General features: G+C 53.0%; 1 protein-coding gene across 9 annotated transcripts in view; it reads right to left on the bottom strand.

Moving 5' to 3' along the window:
* Positions 1–14,354: 14,354 nt before the first annotated feature.
* Positions 14,355–19,289, bottom strand: part of PTPRS (protein tyrosine phosphatase receptor type S) — a 97,151-nt gene continuing 92,216 nt past the window's right edge. For all 9 annotated transcript variants that reach the window (XM_058728334.1, XM_058728336.1, XM_058728335.1 and 6 more), the window contains 7 exons: positions 18,932–19,217; positions 18,600–18,778; positions 17,837–17,963; positions 17,587–17,712; positions 16,583–16,737; positions 16,255–16,390; positions 14,355–15,677 (listed from right to left, as the gene is read on the bottom strand). In XM_058728334.1, coding sequence (XP_058584317.1) covers positions 15,609–15,677; positions 16,255–16,390; positions 16,583–16,737; positions 17,587–17,712; positions 17,837–17,963; positions 18,600–18,778; positions 18,932–19,217 — 1,078 coding nt within the window. In that variant the 3' untranslated portion in view covers positions 14,355–15,608. The remainder of the gene's footprint in view (positions 15,678–16,254; positions 16,391–16,582; positions 16,738–17,586; positions 17,713–17,836; positions 17,964–18,599; positions 18,779–18,931; positions 19,218–19,289) is intronic.

Raw genomic sequence — 19,289 nt, 5'->3', positions numbered from 1 at the left:
GGGCCACGTGTTTTATCCACTTGGCGTAGATGGACTTTTGGGTCCCGCAGTTTGGCTGCCAGAACCTTTGGGCGGACACCCGGGCCTGGAGCCGCGGGGTCCCGTGACAGCCCCGGGTCCCCAAGTGGCCCGTTCAGTGCCCTCCCCAGCGGTGCTGGAGCGCTCGGGCTCCCCCACGCGCTCTCGTCACCTGTGACCACACAGAGCCACCGCAGCGTCCCGGGTGGGGGCTCCCGGGGCGGAAGGGAGGGGGTTAAGCCAATGCGATCGTCCCAGGACAGCAGGGTTGGCCATTCAGGACGCTCATTCAGCCGGAGCCCGTTGCTAAAAGGACCGGGCAGAGGGGAGGCCGTGCCGCGCTGGGGAGCAAAGCCCCGAAAGCAGCGGCCTCCCGCCTTCCCGGGTCCAGCGGGCTCTCCGTCTGGGGGGCTGCGGAGGGTGGGGAGCAGCTCGGGCTGCGGCCGCTCATTGTTTTGTCCTCATTGAGATGCAAAGAGAAAATTAGAATTCACCCGCTTCCTTTCCCCTTTCTTCTGGATTTTAATGAATTCAGCAGTTACAGGCTGAGCAGGGGGGAAAAAAAAAGAAAAAAGGCTTTTGAGGTGTTTTTTTTTTTTTTTTTTTTTTTTTTTTTTAAAAGGACAATGTTCATTTCAAGGCTGGTCCTCGCTGTTCATCATCATTCAGCAGGACGTTCCCCCAGCGCTCAGTGGTCTGGGAAGCTCCCGGCCAGTCCGCCGCAACTCACTTATTTCGATTCACAAGGAGACTTCATAGAGCCACAGACAGTGTCACCTGTGTCCGTGACAGATCATCACGGAAATCGGCGTGAGGGAGGATGTGTGTGCAAAAGACCCGTCTGGTAAAGGGCTGTTACCGCACGTGTGCAGGTAGCTCTTTTTTTTTTTTTTTTTTAGGTAGCTCTTAACCTTAAGCTCACATGAGGCTCAACGCGCAAAAGCTAGAAGCTTTCCCGCCAAGAGCAAGAATGGCCACTCTTGCTGTCTCCGCTCGACATCATCCTGGAAGCCATAGCCGGAGCAGTTCGGCAAGAGAAAGAGAGAAAAGGCGTCTGAATGGGAAAGAGGGAAGAAAATTGTCCGTGTGTGCAGAGAGCGGTCGTATTTCTATACGCTAACGGTGAACTACTCAAAAAAGGAAATTAAGGAACCGTCCCATTTACAATGGCATCAGAAAGAATAAAATATAGGAGGGGCGCCTGGGTGGCTCAGTTGGTTACACGTCCGACTTCAGCTCAGGCGGTGATCTCACAGTTCGTGGGTTCGAGCCCCGCGTCGGACTCTGGGCCAACAGCTCCGAGCCCGGAGCCTGCTTGGGATTCTGTGTCTCCCCCTCTCTCTGCCCCTCCCCCTGCTGATACTCTGTCTCTGTCTCTCACTCTCAAAAATAAATAAACATTAAAAAAAAAAAAAGAAAGAATAAAACACAGGAATAAACGTAGCCAAGGGGGTGAAAAATCCATCCCTTGAAAAGTATAAAGCACCCGGAAAAGACGCCAAAGCCACAGATAAATGGAAAGACATTCTATGCCTTGTGGACTGGAAGATGGAATATCGTCAAAATGTCCCCATCACCCAAAGCGATCTCTAGACTCAGTGTGATCTCTATACACATGCCCGTGGCATTTTTTTTTTTTTTTGTCTTTTGCAGAAGTAGAAAAAACCAAATCCTTAACTCTGTATGGAACCACACAAGACCCTGTATAACCACGGGAATGTTGAAGGAGAACAAAGCCAGAGTCATGACACTTGCTGATTTCAAAGTATACCTCAGAGCTACGGTGATCAGAACAGTATGGTACTTGCATAAAAACAGGAACACGCGTCAGTGGAACAGACCAGAGAGCCCAGAAACTGGCCCACGCTTCTACGATCAGTGGAGCTTTGACAGGAGTGCTAAGCCCACACAGTGGGGGAACGAGGGTCTCTTCCATAAATGGTCTTGGGAAAACCGGACAGCCCTGAGCAAAACAGTGGAATCCGATCCTTATCTTACCCCCCACACAAAAATCAACCCCAGATAGATTAAAGATGTAAGTGTGAATGCCTGAAATCGTAAAATACTAGAAGAGAACAGGGAAAAAGTTTCGTGACATTGGCCGGGCAATTTTTTTTTTTTTTCCCAACACGACGCCAAGAACACAGACAACAAAAGGAAAAAGAGACAGAAGCGATCACGTCAAACTAAAAGGATCCTGAGCAGCAAAGGAAACTGGCAACAGAGTGAGGTCATAACATACGGAATGAGAGAAAATATTTGCAAAGAACACATCTGATAAGGGGGTCATCTCCAAAATACATAAGGGACTCCTACAACCCAGTAGCAACAACAGCAACAAAAAAACAAATAACCCCATTTTATTTCCATATTTTTAAAAATTTAAGGTTTATTCATTTTTCAGAGTGAGCGAGCGTGAGGCGGGAGGGGCAGAGAGAGGGAGACACAGAATCCGAAGCAGGCTCCAGGCTCCGAGCTGTCGGCGCAGAGCCCGTCACGGGGTTTGAACCCACGAACCGCGAGACCATGACCCGAGTGGAAGCCGGACCCTTAACTGACTGAGCCAAGCAGGGGCCCCTGAAATTGATCTCAAAGAAATATCCGCGTCCCCGTGTTCATTGCAGTGTTATCCACAATAGCCAAGCTATGGACACAACCTAGGTGTCACTGAAGGATGGATGGATGAAGATATGTATATATCTGCAACGGAATGTTATTCAGCCTCGAGAAAGAGGGAAATCCTGTCATTGGGGGTCACGTGGAGGGACCTGGAAGACATTATGCTGCAGGAAATAAGGCAAACACAGAAAGACCAAAACTGCATGGTACTCACTTATATGTGGAATCTAAAAAAAGTCAAACTCCTAAAAGCAGAGAGTAGAATGGTGCTTGCCAGGGATTTGGGGGGGGGGGGGGCGGGGAGCAGGAGTGACAGGGAGGAGCCCCTGAGATGCTGGTGAAAGAATACAAACCTTTGGTTACCCGCATGAGTATATCCTGGAGATCTAGCATACAGCCAGGTCAACGCCCTAGATGCTGTTGGAGAGCTGAAATTTGCTAAGATTTCACCAGGGGGTGCTGGCGGGGCTCAGTCGGTTGAGCGTCCGACCCTTGATAGCGGCTCAAGGTCACGATCTCCCGGGTCGCGGGCTCGAACCCCGGGGGCTTGTGGGAAATCTGTACTTCCTACTCACCTTTGCGGTGAACCTAAAACAGCTGTAAAAATAAAAGTTCGATCATTTAAAATATATTTAGGGAATAATTACATTAATAAAAGTTTGCCTACCTAGGGACTTGAACCTCAGGCCTGATACCCTTTTTTTTGTTGTTGTTTTTTAAGTTGATTTACTTATTTTGAGAGAGCAGGAGTGAGTTGGGCAAGAGAGAGAGGCAATCCCAAGCAGGTTCCGTGCTGTCGGCACAGAGCCCCACGCGGGGCTCGAACCCATGAACCGCGAGGTCGTGACCTGAGCCGAGGTGAGACGCTTAGCCGTCTGAGCCACCCAGGCGCCCCTCTGGGAGGCCTCTTCAACACCCTCCCGTCTGTGTGCCGTGGCCCCTGTGTTCTACCTGGCAAAACAGAATAGAAATTCCGTTTCTGGGTGTGTTTGCCCCGCTCAGCAACACGCCCCATGAAGGCCGGGGGGTGGTGGTGGTGTTGGCACGTCTTGTCCGCTCTTGACCCTCTCGTCGGTCCCCGGACACAAGGCTTGTTTGATATTTGAGCGCCGTGGGGCCGGGAGGCCCGGGTTCGAATCCTGGCCCTGCCCTCTTCTGGCTGGGTGATCTTTGGTGAGTTGCTTAACCCCTCTGTGCCTCTGTTTTCGCATCTGCAAAATGGGTGATTACAGTAGCGTATCAGAGCGGTGTGAAATAGTACAATTACCACGCAATAAGCGGGAGTCGTCTTTGGGGACAGGGCTGGGGCCTCCGGGGGACTTGGCAAGATTTTGCAGCGTCTTTGTTCTTCTGGGCTGCTGCTAAGTCTCTAGGAGGCAGTCGTGGCTGGAAAAGGCCTTCCTTCCTTCCTTCCTTCCTTCCTTCCTTCCTTCCTTCCTTCCTTCCTTTTTTTTTTTTTTATTCATTTGTAGTCACATGATCACCCTGCAAATGCATTTTCCATCATGAAGTCAGAGATCTTACTGCAAAAACCAAAGTCCAGGTGCACCCACCGTTCGCCCTGGCCTCTTCCTTGGCCTCTGCGCGGGGCTGGGTTGCGGCAGCCTTTCCGTGGTCAGCACCAACGACCTTGTCACGTTGTGGGTCCTGATGCTGCGGGCGGGCCACCTGGACCCCGTGGGCCCGGGCTCCTTCCACGGTGTGATACGCGGGGCCTCTGGGCGCGGGTGGGGCTGGCTCGCAACCCACGTGGGGCTTCTCAGTGCGGGTGGGGCTTGCTGGTGGCACGGCGGGGACCCAGGGGACGGTGTCCTGAGGAGCAGCTTCCAACAGGCGAATGTCTCGTAAACCAGGCGAAAGCTAATGGCATGTCACGACCTCGCCTTGGGGGGAATCCCTCGGCACCACTCGCCCCGAATCCTGCAGGTACAGACAGTCACGAGCCCACCCAGATCTGAGGGGGAGGGGACAGGGACTCCACCTCCCCGCTGGAGCCACGGCAAACAGCGTGTGGTCCTCGTGGAAATGGCCATACCGCAGCACAGGTGTCCTCCCAGTGCATCCGTGTCGCTGCCCGATCTCATTTCTCCTGGGGATCTAAAATCACATATGTATCCTTGAGAAAAGATCTAGCGTTTTCTTTTCGATGTGGAGACATTTTTTAATGTCTATGTTGAGAGAGACTGTGCGCACACACACACACACAGAAGCACACACGAGCGGGGAAGAGGCAGAGAGAGGATCCCACACTCATCAGGGAGCCGACAAGGGGCTTGATCCTGTGAGATCGGGACCTGACCCCAAGTCAAGAGTCAGACACTCAACCGAACTGAGCCACCCAGGGCCCCGGACGTGGGTATATTTATAATCCTTATTATTTTATTTTTTCTTGTTGTGTCAAAATACACGTAACGTAAAATGTACCATCATAACCGCTTCTAAGCACACAGCTCAGGGCAGCAAGTGTGTTCACCTTGCTGCATAGCCGGCCCCGCTGCGACGTCCAGAACTCTGTTCTTGCAGATCTGAAACCCTGAACCTGCTCAACACTGACACCCCAGTCTCCCCTCCTCCCAGGCCCCGGCAGCCACCATTATGATCCAGGATCTTTTTTATTTACAACTTCTCATCGGCTATTGCTGTTGTTACAACTAGCCAATGACCGTAAAAGAATTACCCTAACTTAAAGCAAAATTTTTTTAAGTTTATTTTGAGAGAGGCAGAGACAGCATGAGTGGGGGAGGGGCAGGGAGAGAAGGAGAGAGAGAGAATCCCAAGTAGTCTCTGCACTGTCAGCACAGAACCCGACATGGGGCTTGAACTCATGAAACCTCAAGATCACGACCTGAGCTGAAACCAAGAGTGGGACGCTTAACTGACGGAGTCACCCAGGCACCTCAGACTTTTAAGTGGACACTCAAATGGTCAGTTAATCTACAACAAAGGAGACACAAGCCTACAGTGGGGAAAAAGACAGTCTCTTCAACAAATGGAGTTGGGAAAACCAGACCACGTTCTTACCCCATACGCAAAAATAAACTCAAAAGTGGGTTAAAGACTTGAATGTAATACCTGAAACCATCAAACTCCTTGAAGAAAATATAGTCATTAAGCTCTCTGACATGGGTCTTCACAATATTTTTCTGAATCTTTCTCCTTGGGTAAGGGAAACAAAAGCAAAAACAGAGAAGACTCAATTAAACTAAAAAGCTTCTGCACAGCAAAAGAAACCACTGACAAAATGAAAAGGCAACCAAGTGCATGGGAGAGAGATAGTTGTAAATAATATATCTGATAAGGGGTTGATATGCAAAATATATAAAGTACTCCTACAACTTAACGACAATAACAAAACTAAACAACCCTATTAAAAAATGGGCAAAAGACATGAATCGGCACTTTTCCAAAGAAAACATCCAGATGGGCTAACAGACACATGAGAGATGGTCAACATCACTCATCATCAGGGAAATACAAACCCAAACCACAAAACCACCTCACACCTGTCAGAGTGGCTAAAATCAACAACACAAGAAACAACAGGTGTTGGCGTGGATGTGGAGAAATGGAAACCTCTTGCATTGTCGGTGGGAATGCAAACTGGTGCAGCCTCCATAGAAAGCAGTATGGGGGCTCCTAGAAAATTAAAAATAGAACTACCCTATGATCGGGGTGGGGGTGGGGCGCCTGGGTGCCTCAGTTGGTTGAGCATCTGACTTCGGTTCAGGTCATGATCTCACGGTTCATGGTTTCAAGCCCCGCATCAGGCTCTGTGCTGATGGCTCCGAGCTTGGAGCCTGCTTCGGATTCTGTGCCTCCCTCTCTCTCTGCCTCTCCCCTGCTCACACTCTCTCTCTCAAAAATAAATAAACATAAAAAAAAAAAGAACTACCCTATGAATCAGGAATCCCATTTCTCAGTGTTTATCTGAGGACAACAAAAACACTAATTCAAAAAGGTACATTCACCCCTATAGTCATTGCAGCATTATTTACAACAGCCACTTAGCGTCCAGTGATAAGGAATGGATAAGGAAGGTGTGGTGTGTGTCTACACAGACTATGACTCAGCCATTAAAGGGAATGAAGTCTTGACATTTGTGACAACATGGATGGAGCAAGGGGGTATTATGTTAAGTGAAAAGGGTCAGAGAGACAAATACTGTGTGATGTCGCTCATATGGGGACTCTAAAAAAAAATAAAAGGGGCCCTCTCTGTCCCTCAGAGGGGAGAGGGGTGGGGGCGATGAGTGAACTACGTGAGGATAATCAAGGGGTACAGACTTCCAGTTATACAATAAATAAGTCACAGGGGTATAACGTACAGCATAAGGAATAGAGTCAGTGGTACTGTAATAACTTTACATCGTGGTAGATGGTGATTAGAGCTATCATGGTGATTATTTCATAAGGTATAAAAGAATCATTATCATGTACATCTGAAGCTAATTTAATATTGTAAATTAATTATAATTCAATAAAAATTATAACTATTTATTTTGGAATAGTTTCACACTCCCAAGTAAATTGCTAAAATAGTAGAGAGTTCCACGGGGCACTTGGGTGGCTCAGTAGGTTAAATGTCTGACTTCGGTTGAGGTCATGATCTCCCGGTTCATGGGTTCGAGCCCCACGTCGGGGTCTGTGCTGACAGCTCGGAGCCTGGAGCCTGCTTGGGATTCTGGGTCTCCCTCTCTCTCTCTCTGCCCCTTGCCTGCTCATGCTCTGTCTCTCTCTCTCAAAAATAAATAAACGTTAAAAAAAATTAAAAAAATAAAATAGAGAGTTCTTGTGTATTCTTCACTCAGCCTCTTCCTCATGGCCCAGTGCATTGGTGAAATCAGGAAATTGACATTGATACAGTGCCAGTAACTAATCTACAGACGTTATTCACTTTTTTTAACTTTTAAAAAACGTTCACTCATTTTTGACAGTGAGAGTGAGCAGGGGAGGGGCGGGGAGAGAGGAGACAGAGGCTCCGAAGTAGGCTCTGTGCCAACAGCAGAGAGCCAGATGCAGGGATCAAACTCACGAACCATGAGATCATGACCTGAGCCGAAGGTGAACGCTTAGCTGACTGAGCCACCCAGGCGCCCCCCCCGACTTTATTCAAATTGAAGCAGTTTGCCTCTCGTGTCCTTTTTTCTGGTCCAGAATCCAACCTAGAACTACAAGATGCATCTTGCCGTCACACTTCCGCAGTTTCCTCTGGTCTGTGATAGGTTCTCATTTCTTGATGTTTTACAGTCGCAACACCGTCAAGGCTACTGGTTGGTTGTTTTGTAGCAACTCCATCACCTCGAGTCTGCCTGGTGTTCACTCATGATTCGACTGAGGTGGTGCCTTTGGGGACAAGAATATCATGGAAGTGATCCCGGGTCCTTCCGTCTCAGTGCAGTGAATCATGCGGTGTGTGGTGTCGATGGGTCTGGTCGCTAGGGGGCGTTGACTTTGATCGCTTGGTTAAGGTCTTGGTCGACAGGCTTCCCCGGTGTTAAGTTCTTTTCCCTTTGTAATTAAAAAGCATCTTGTGTGAAGATACTTTGAGACTCTGCAAATATGCTGTTTTACATCCATCTTTTTTTTTTTTAACCTACTAACTTTATTATTATTTTCATTATTAAAATCCTCTCTTCTTTTCTGAAGCATCTATCACATAGCTGACTTATACGAGGTAGTACTCGTACACATCCTAGTGCTACAAAACAATGACTTAAAAAAATCCCGTCTTTCAAGCAAGTACTTGCAAACTAAAGGGAGGAGCCTAACTGGTTACACCCACAGGTTAGAGAAGAGGCAGTGAATTCTGCCTGACTTTGCATGGAGAGTAAGAGTCGGATTCAAATGCCAAGTGTGGGAGTGTGGCAGACCTCTCTTTTTATGTGGAAAATTACTTTTCTTCTGGGCTGTGAGCATGTGGTCATAAAGGTCTAAAAGTGACTGTGCCGAGCAGCTGATAAGAAATTGGATCAGAGCTCTCTGCGGCTGGAAGTGTTCTTAGTTGAGCTGCCCCAACTTCAGAAATAAGCCAATGACTTTCGTTTTAACGTTTATTTGTGTATTTTGAGCGAGAACACAAGTAGGGGAGGGACAGAGAGAGAGGAGAGAATCCCAAGCAGGCTCTGTGCTGACAGCAGGGCTCGAACCCACGAACTGTGAGATCACCACCTGAGCCAAAATCAAGAGTTGGATGCTCAACTGAATGAGCCACCCAGGTACCCCGTCAATGACTTTTTATGATGGCCTCATAATCGGTATTTTTTTGGATTTCCTTATTGCCTGTAACACAGTTTAAGGTGATTCTTCTGAGTTGTCTAGGTAGGCAATCCTATCTTTGGCAATATTAAAAACTTTGTACTTTTCAAAACTTTGAAAAACTTTTCAAATTTGTACCTCATTTCTTGTTCTTGTCTTATTACATTGGCTGGTGTCACCAGAATTACATGAAATAATTGTTCTGATAATGGATATTCATTGTCTCGTTTCTGAATACAATGGGCACGTTTCTAAATTAGGGATTGACAAATTGTGACCTGTGGGCCAAAACCAGCCCACCACCTGTTTTTGTAAATAACATTTTATTGGAACACAGCCATGGCCATTTGGTTTGTCTGTGACAGTTTGAGTGCCATGGCAACCCAGCTGACTAGTTGTAACAGAGTCCTTTTAGTCTGTAAAGTCTAAAATATTTATATGTGGTTCTTCGAAGAAAAAAGTTTGCCAACTTCGCTTCTGAAATTTCAACGTTATCGAATTAATTTATCAAGTTAGAGAAGTTTATCTGTAAACATCTAATGCTTGGGTAATATTTCTCCCTCTTCCTATGGATATATTATATTTTTTATTTTATAATTCCTCATACACAGAAGTGATTTAATAGCATGTTCTTTATACCTAACTTAAAAAGCAAAACACTACACATAGTTGAATGTACCTACATACCCTTTGCTGAATGCGTTCCCCTTCATCTTGCCCAAAGGGAGCACTTCCCCTGAATTTGTTTAAAATTTATTTATTTTTATTTTTTTGAAGACAGAGTGAGAGCAGGGGAGAGGGGCAGAGGGAGAAAGAGAGAGAATCCTAAGTAGGCTCCACACTCAGTCCTGAGCCCAATGCGTGGCTTGATCCCATGACCCTGGGATCATGACCTAAGCCCAAATCAAGAATTGGATGCTCAAATGACTGAGCCACCCGGGCACGCCTACCCTGAATTTGTTTATAGATGAGTTTTTCTAAGAGCTTCATAGTCGTAGCTCTTACATTTAGGTCTCTGAGCCATTTTAAGTTAAGTTTTGGATATGGTGTGAGGTTGGGGTCCAATCGTTCTTTTGCATGTAGATTTCCCATCGTCCCAGCACCATTTGTCAAAGACTGTTCGTTCACTGAATGGTCTGGACACCCTTGTCAAAAATCAATTGGTCATAGATGTATGGGTTTTCTGGATTCTCGACTGCATTCCATTGATTTATAGGTCTATCCCTATGCCAGCATCACAGTATTTTGCTTAGTGTAAGTTTTGAAATCAGGAAATGTGAGTCCTCCAACTTTATTGTTCTATTTCTTTTTTTTTTTTTTCAACTTTTTTTTTTTTTATTTATTTTTGGGACAGAGAGAGACAGAGCATGAACGGGGGAGGGACAGAGAGAGAGGGAGACACAGAACGGAAACAGGCTCCAGGCTCTGAGCCATCAGCCCAGAGCCTGACGCGGGGCTCGAACTCACGGACCGTGAGATCGTGACCTGGCTGAAGTCGGACGCTTAACCGACTGCGCCACCCAGGCGCCCCAGTTCTATTTCAAGATTGTTTTGTCTATTCTGTTTTATTCTGCTGTATGTCAAGATTTTTTGGTGTATCCTTTGCAATTCCAAAAGAGATTGAGAATTGAGTTTGTCATTTCTGCAAAAAAGATCTTTGGGATTTTTATAGGGATTGCATTGCATCGGTAGATTGCTTTGGGTAGTGTTGCCACAGAGATGAGTTTTTATATATTTGCTGGCATGTGTTTATCCCGAATACGTATTTGCTTTATGTGTGTTAAAATGTACCAGGTTTAAGAAAATTAAAATGTTCCATGTTGGGGTGGCCTGGGTGGCTTAGGGAGTTAAACATCTGACTTCGACTCAGGTCACGATCTTGTGATTCAAGACTTCAAACCCTACATCGGGCCCTCTGCTGTCAGCGCAGAGCCTGTTTTGGATCCTCTGTCTCCCTCTCTCTCTCTGCCCCTCTCCCACTCGCACACATTCTCTTTCAAAAATAAATAAACATTAAAACAAATTTTTTAAAGGTTCCATATTAGTTAATGTAATGAAATTCTTGCAGCCTGTTTTGCTCAGAGTGATTCTTTAATTTTTTAATATTTATTTTTGAGACAGAGAGAGAGAGAGAGAGAGAGAGAGAGAGCGCGCGAGTGGGGGGATGGGCAGAGACGGAGACACAGAATCCGAAGCCGCCTCCAGGCTCCGAGCTGTCAGCAAAGAGCCCGACCTGGGGCTCGAACTCACGAGCTGTGAGATCATGACCTGAGCCGAAGTCAGACGCTCAACCGACTGAGCCACCCAGGCGTCCCTGTAGTTCCCCACTCATTAATTTCTGATTTTCTTAGTATTTTCCCTAGACTTTCCTTGGGTTCTCTTTTTTTTGGTAGATGATCAAGGTGAAATCTTTACGAGTTTATTTTGTTATTTTCCTCACATTTATAGCAAGGCTACCTATTTCCCTCTGAATACGTCCTTGCTTATTTCATTTATATTCAGTGACCTCCCTCCACCCCACAAATGCACGTAAGACTTAAAATTGATCGCCGGGTACGTTTTTGGTTTTTATTTGCAACGGTCTCGTCATCCAGCGCTGAACACCTGGTAGTATACGTGCGACTGAACACCTGTTTAACGCTTCCATCTACGTGGCCTTGAGGAACCACGAATCCACGCTGATTTCGAATTCTGCTGCGTCGTGGGTAGCGAGTGAAGTCTGAACGCGGAGCTCGCCTTTATCCTGACACACGGTCCGGTTGCGTGATGGCTCTCCGTGTTCGCCCAGAATGTGCCTTTTCTATTTGTTGGGCACGAAGTCCCGTCGTACGTATGCAGTTGAGCGCGTTTGCCACTGCGCTCCTGATCTCAGGGTCCTTCCTGTTTTGCCAGCTCGGTCTTTTCCTTTGCCGAGTTAGGTTCAGTCTCCTGCACGGCCGTGGTTTGATCCATTTCTCCTCATGGGTGTTTTTGCTTTCAACGTTGTAACGTGATGTCGCTCGGGACAAAGGGTGTACCTAGGGTCTTTGAACTCCCCGGAGCGCTTTGGTCCCCAAGTCCTTGGTGATGGGCTCTGTTCTAGGCCCCGCCCCTTCCCGCCTGGGGGTGAGGTCGGCCGTGGGCAGGTGGAACGCAGATGCCTCGAACGCCCTCACGAGGGCTCTGGGACACGGGCAAAGTCACGTCCGGGCTCCACTGCGTATTATCAGTGTGATCTTGGGTAAGAGACCCGACCTGTTTGCGCCTCAGTTCCCTCATCTGTCCACCGGCGCATCGTTGGAAGGCTTAAACGATGCGGCACGAGCCAAAGCATACAGTAAGCGCTCAATGAATGGGGCTGAGGTCATGCTGTCCTGCTGTAGGGCCAAGGCGCCTGGAGATGCTGTCTCTGGTCACGTCTGTGGGTTTGAGGCAATTCCTTACGTGTCCTCAGTTTCCACGGAGCCTTTGGAACAGTGCTACAAGCAGGAGCATCTCAAGGATTGAGCCCCAGCGCTGAGGGTCACACAGGTTATCTTTCCCTGGAGACCCTCCTTGTCCTGTTTCTGGTTCGGAGGGAAAGGTACACCCTGTTTAGAGGGCTCGGGAGACCAAAGAAGGAAAACAGTTGCTTCCTTAGAGGGGTGGGTTTTGAGGGCAGGATTCTCTGCGCAGAGCAGTCTTGGTCAAGTCCTGAACGATTCAGGCACGACCAGGCTTGGGTCAGAATCTGCCGGTTCCGTCCGTCTTTGTCCCACAGTCTGTTACTAAGAAGATCCCTTCCCCCCTACTTGTCATCTGGGCTCAGGAACTCTGACGTGGTCCTGCTTCTTCCTAATCTTTCTCCCTTCACTGTCCGCGCGCCCCCCCCCCCCCATCCCACAGTGGGACAAGGGAGACCCACACACCAGCTCACCACCCCCGCCGGCGCCCCTGATGCGTTTCACAAGGAAAGAGAAGCGAGCCTCTATCTGTAGTGATTTCCACCTTCCTGGTTACTCTCTTTTCTTGATTGTTGTACTTAGCTCAGATTTATCTAACTTCTGGGGTTTTCAAAGGTTTTTGTTTGGTTGATGCAAAACGATAACCTCGGGGGGCACCTGGGTGGCTCAGTCGGTTAAGCGTCCGACTTCGGCTCAGGCCATGATCTCACGGTTTGTGGGTTCGAGCCCCGCGTCGAGCTCTGTGCTGACCGCTGGGAGCCTGGGGCCTGCTTCCGATTCTGTCTCTTCCCAACCCCCCCCCGCCCCCCCCTGCCCTCTGCTCCTCCCCTGCTCATGCTCTCTCCCTCAAAAAACATTAAAAAAAAAAAAAAAAAACCTCGAAACCGTCCAGAAATTAAATCTTTTTAGCTTGCTTTCTTTTTTTACCGACATTTATTCTTTTTTAGTTAGTTGAATCGAAAGCTTGGTTCAGGTCTTTCTCGTTTTCAACATGTTCCAGGCTGTACACGTTGCTCTGGGTCTCCCTCTGTCTGCGTCTGACAGGTTACATGATGTCACCTACTATCCGAATTGCTGTTTCAAAAGCTTTGTAAGTTTCATGTCGCTTCCTTCCTTAACCTGTGCCTTGCTTAGAAACGTGCTTTACGTTTTTTTACTTTCCATTTTTTTTTTTTTTTTACCGTAAGCCCTTCTTAAGGGAGGCTAACACCCCTTGAGGCCAACATCTGGTTATCTACTTGTTTCTTGGGATTTGTGAAGATCTCCACTGCTGATCTGTAGAAATGTTCTGCGTGTGTCTGAGAATCCTGGGGGTGGGGGATATAGGGTCTGATAAATCTGTTTGACTAAGCTTGTTAATGGCGTTATTTCCAGCTACTTTATAGACTTTCTGACTCCTGGATCTGATGGTTTCTCAAACGGGTGACCCTACCCTTTCCTAGGCTGGGCCCCTGCCCCAAGGCCACCCTTTCTTGTCCCTGGAGCTCCTCTGTGACCACGGGAGGGATCGTTCAACCCACCCCCCGGCACCTCTGCCAGAGGAGGAAGGCTCGGGCACACCCCGCAGCCCCCAGCGTCTGACCAGCTCAGCGTATGGATCCACTCACTGGGTGGCCCATGGCGTGGGGTGAACAGTGGCTCCAACCCCGTGTTTCCCTCCACGGACTCCGCTCCGTCAGGGGAGGGCAGCATGGCGTGGCCTTTGGCGGGGCACGACTCCCAGCTCTGCTTTAAACCCACTGTGTGACTTGCAGGCGGCACCTGTCCCTCTCTGAGCCTCTGTTTCCCCATCTGTAAACTGGGCTGATGACCGCCCTGTCTGAGCTGGCCCGGCCCCTCTGGTTTTGGGTTCTCAGATCCCAGTACGGCCCTTTAGACACCGTGTGACCTTGGACGAGCAACACGACCTCTCCGGGCCACATTCTTGAGCAGACTGTTTACGCGATGGAAGGAGTACAGACCAGCCCTCCGGGCACCCGCCTGCCCCAGGGACGGGACGGGATGGACGGGGTTACGACAAAGACTCCACCACCGGCCGGGGTCAGACGATCTTCCTTTAATACAAAGTCGATATATCTACATACGCAGAGGTGGGAAAACCACCCAGCTGCTTCCGTTTGAATAAACAGTGTTGAAAGCGACGGCTGACCCACTCTTATACAAAGAGAAAAACTCACTTTCTCGGGGGTGGGGGGGGGAATCCCAGTCTTCTGCCCCGTAGTCCCAGAGGGAAAGGGTCCCTGATCCGCGCAGAACATGGTCTCTCTCTCCCAGAAGAAATGGGACACCCCCCCCCCCCGTTTTGTCCAGTCCCCCCTCCACAAGGGCAGGAGACGGCTGGGGCTCAGGCGGCGGGGTGGGGGTGGGGGGTCGCTGCCCTCTCCTCGGAGGCAGCACCCACCCCGGTGGGTTTGAACCTGACGCTGGTGGGCCGGAGTCCCCCCGCTGCCCCACCCTCAGAACGGTCCTTGATATGTTTCAGAATTAAAAAAAGAAAGAAAAGAAAAAAAAAGAAAAATGCAAAAAAAGGGAAGAAACCAGGAGCAAAAGGGCCTTCTGTTCTTAAGTGAGGCCCACCTTCCGACGGCAGGAGAAGGAAGCCAGGCGGCCCTGGGGGCTGGCTGACCGACCCCGCACGCGCAGGCCTGGGAACACAGCCGTCGCTCGAGAATGTTCTCTACGGTGAAAAAATAGACTGTCTGTGAACGGAACAGGAATACGCAAAGTTCTTCTTTTTAAATTTGTTGACTGGTAAGTCTTTTTTTTTTCTGTTTCTTCTTTAAAAAAAAATGAAAAAAAAAATACACTATTTAAAAAAAGAAATGTCACTGGATACAGTTACACTGAGTTGGAAAAGAAAGCTGAATCCTGTGCCCCTTGCCCGGTGGGACCCCCCCCCACCCCCCACACCAGGCTGCAGGGCAGGAGGGCTCTCCAGGGGCGGGGGCGGGGGGGGGGCGGGGTAGGACCGGGGCTCGAGCTCGCCGCCCTGCCCGCCTCCGGTTCCGGGGAGAACCCCTGTTTGCTCACCGCCCCCCCCACCCCCCACCCCCCACCCCCCACCCCCGGAATCTCTCGGTTCAGAATCGGAAGGAAATGAGGAATGTGACAGTAGCCGGGGGCGGTGGCCGGGCCGGCGAGGCTGCGGGGGGCCGCATCGTTCCTGGAGGCCGAGCGGAAACGTGGCCGCTGCCCGCTCCTGCCCTGGCGGCCGGGGGTCCAGGTCTCCGGGGGCCCACCCGGCAGGGGCAGAGGCATCCAGGCCGGTGGCACGGGGCCAGCGGCGACCATGGCGTTAGGTTGCATAGTGGTCAAAGCTTCCGAGGTACTCCAGCGCGGCCTGGTAACAGAACTGGTACTCGTCCTGCGGGAGGGAGGGAACCGCGGCTCAGGTCGGCGCCTCTGCACCTCCTTAGCCTGCCAGGGCTCCCCACTGCCCTCGGGAGCAAGGCGGGCGCCCGGCTCCTGCAGCAGGGGCAAGTCGCACCTCTGCACGGTGGCCGAGACTGGGCGCCGTCCCCGCACGCCCTCCCCCCCCCCCCCCCCCGCAACAGTGCCCTCGGGGCTGGGAGTCCCACTCCAGCACTGTCTCCTGAGCGACGGGACGGTCTTGAGGGACGCGGTCGCAGGGAAGTCCCTTCTAGCTCTGGGCCTCACTTTCCCCATCTGGGGAGCAGGGGGACTTGCCGCCAGCAGGGGAGCAGGGCCATGGCCTGTGTCGGGGCCTGGCTGAGCCATGAATGTGCTGTGACTTGGGGAGCTGCCCCACGCCCTGGGCTGCTCCCCGGCTCTGGACTTCGGTCTGTCCTCGTGTCAAAAGAGCCGACTAATCCCCTCCCGGCCCCAAACAGGTGCCGAGGACCTTCCCAGACGACCCAGGATGCAAGGTGACTGCCCCCATCTCCCAGAACAGGAACCTGAGGCCCGCCCGCCGCCCTCACCTCCGTCTGCACCATGGCTGGCCTCTGGGTTCGCAGCATCTTCACGGTCTGGAAAATGTCCACGACGCCCTCGTACCGCATGCGCTCTAGCACGATGCTGAGTGTGATGAACACACCCGTCCTGCCCACGCCGGCGCTGTTGGAGGGAGGAGGGGCGGGCACAGCCGGTCAGGGGCCCGCGAGCGAACCCCGTGTGACCGCCCGATGCCTCAGGGACGCAGACAGCCCCAGCGGGACCGCCCGGGTGGGGCTCGAGGCTGCGCTCGCTGGGCCTCAGTTTCCCCAGCCGGGCAACGGGCGCGCTGGGGCCTGAGGGACAGCGGCTCACCTGCAGTGGACAGAGATGGGGCCGTCCTGGCCGAACTGTTCCTTGGTCTTGTGCACTTGGCCGATGAAGTCGATGAAGCCCTCCCCCGACTTCGGGACGCCCTGTTCCGGCCAGTCCGTGAACTGGAACTGCCGCACGGTCCGGGACTGCCCGTCCTGCAACGGAGGGGGTCCGGCCGCGCTCACGGCTGGCTTCCCGCCCGGGCCCGCCTCCGGCCCCGCCTTCCGTCGCCGGCCAACGCCACCCTCCAGCAGCCCCCTCGTCCAGTGCTGCCATCTCACGAGCTCCCCCTCCCGTCCAGCGGGAGCCCCACGCCACGCCGTCGCCTTTCGCTTTCATCCTTCACCACCCACGGCTGCCACCCTCGCCGCATCCAGCGACACCATCCACTGATTCTCCGGTCCCGCGTCCCGCCAATCCCGTGGGCCCCCCCCGCCCCGCCCCGCCCCGAGCGCCGCGACCAACCGCGCTGTTCGTTCATCAGCCTTCGCCACCCGCGGGCAACGTCTCGACTGACCCGCCCCTTCGTCCCAGCCAATCCCCGCCCCCTTCCACCCCTACCCGCGTGACGCTCCGTCGCCCCTCCCCACTGCGGTGGGACCACCCCGTCCCCGCCGCTCGCAGCCCGCGGCCCCGCACCCTCTGTCACGTCTCCCCCACCCTGCTTTCAGCGCTGCGACACAGAGCTCCACAGACTGCTGCTTCCAGGGGACACCCCGCTCGCTCCCTCTCGCACGGCCCCTTGGGCCTTGTTCCCTAGGGAGCACACGCTCGACTGTGGGACCCGCACGGGACACAGCCCTCTCTTCCCCCTTGTGGTGGTAGGAGTGACCGTTCAGCTCGAGGACCCGCTCTTCCTCCTCCCAACCCCCAATGCTTACTCCTACCCCCGGGCCTTTGCTTCTACCCCCGACTAGGGAAGCCTTCTCCACCTCACGAGGTGGTGCTGAGCAGAGTCCGGCCCGGGGTCCCAGGCCCTCCCAGCCACCCCTCCCCATACTCACCCGGGCGTCTGTGACCTTGAACTCCCGCAGGATATACTGAGGCATGTTGTATTCCGCCATCGGATCCACTACGAAGTACTGGTAGCGGGCGGAGCGCTCGGCAGGCCAGTACTGGTGACATTTTTCCTGTTGAGAAGGCGGCGGTGGTCAGCTCGGGCACCACCCCTGCTCCCTGGCCCCACCCTCGCCCCGCCCCAGCGGCGCCCTGGCTCCCGTGGCCCCGCCCCACCAGCGGCCCCGCCCCGCTCACCCTGCCCATCTCCCGCAGCTTGGTCAGCATCACCACGATGGTGGAGTTGTTCTCCCACAGCGCACGCCAGAAATCCTCCGTGGTCTCCGCCAGCGGCCCCTGCGTCGCGATGTAGGCCTTCTGCTGCCTGCGGTGTGGGGGTGGGGGGCATGTGAGATGCAGTGCCGGCCCCTGCCACGCCCCTGCCGACTCAGGACCCACCGGTCACTGGGCCGTGTCCCCCCGTCTGTCTTGTTCGGTCCTCTCCATGAGCCCGTTGTGCACCCGGGGAAACCGCCAGCCTCGGAAGTTGCATCACCTCCCAGAGGCTGCCGGGCCTCCCCCGACCTCCCCCACCTCGTCAGGTGCCCGGAAACTCCTTCCAGGTGTCTGCACAGGTGGTTTCCTGTCACCCTCCCGCCTCTGAACAGGCGGGGACTTCTGCTGCCACACCCCACCCCTGTGCCAGGGTGTCTCAACCTCAGCACTGACATTTGCGGCTGGGTCGTTCCCCGGGCTGGGCAGTGGGTGGCGTCCAGCAGCATCCCTGGCCTCCACCCACTCCCATCAGGACCAGCATGTCCCCAGGCACTGCTCGGTTTTCCCTGGGCGGCAGAACCGCCCAGGTTGAAAACCAGCGACGGAAGAGGACAGAGGGAGACAGCAGCCATCAGTTAAATACCCAGCTAAAGAGCCCCTCCCCCTCGGCTGCGCCTGCCTGTGTCCAGCTCCGCTTCCCCTGTGAGGCTGGAGGCCCCTTGGGGGCGGGGCGAAGGCGAGGTACCTGTAGCCGTCGATGAAGCTGGCGTTGATGTAGTCGGAGCCCTCCACACCACGGATAGGCTGCAGGCAGACCCGTGTGCTCTCATAGGGCATGATGTTCACCAGGCGGTTCTTGAACTTGTTACAAGGCAGATTGGCACTGATGAAGCGGGATGTGTGGGCTTTGGAGTTGGCCAGCCGCTGCGGAGACCGGGAGGCCCGGGGTCACCGGCGGGGCGGCCTCCGGCCCCCAGGGCCGGGCAGGGCTGTGTGTTTTCCCAGCCGGAGCGTGAACGGCAGCCCCGATCCCGATCTCGGCGCCCCCGCCGCCCCCCGCCGGGGACGCCTCCCAACCTTGAACTCGAGCTCCATGCCGGTGACGTGCTCGCCGGGCTCCACCTGGGCCAGCTTCTGGATGTAGGCGTAGAGGCTGCGGGCGGGCACCTCCGTGTTGCCGCAGCCCACGGCCTCCAGCAGGGCCTCGTGGATGAAGCTGTACTGGTCCTCGGTCTGCACCATATAGTTGCGCTGGGACCGCATGAGGGTCACGTGGCCGTACACGTCCACCGTCTTCTCCGGCTTGATCCGCTCCAGCATGGCGTCGATGACGATGAAGCAGCCCGTGCGGCCCACGCCGGCGCTGCGGGGACACGCGTCGCGGTCAGGGGCCCCCGAGGGAGGGCCGGGGCGGGGGCGGGTTGGGCGGGCAGGG

The sequence above is a fragment of the Neofelis nebulosa genome, chromosome 4, assembly GCF_028018385.1.
Source record: "Neofelis nebulosa isolate mNeoNeb1 chromosome 4, mNeoNeb1.pri, whole genome shotgun sequence".
Taxonomy (NCBI): Eukaryota; Metazoa; Chordata; class Mammalia; order Carnivora; family Felidae; genus Neofelis; species Neofelis nebulosa.
The sequence above is the reverse complement of the archived record's forward strand: the minus strand, read 5'-3'. Positions and strand labels throughout refer to the sequence as shown.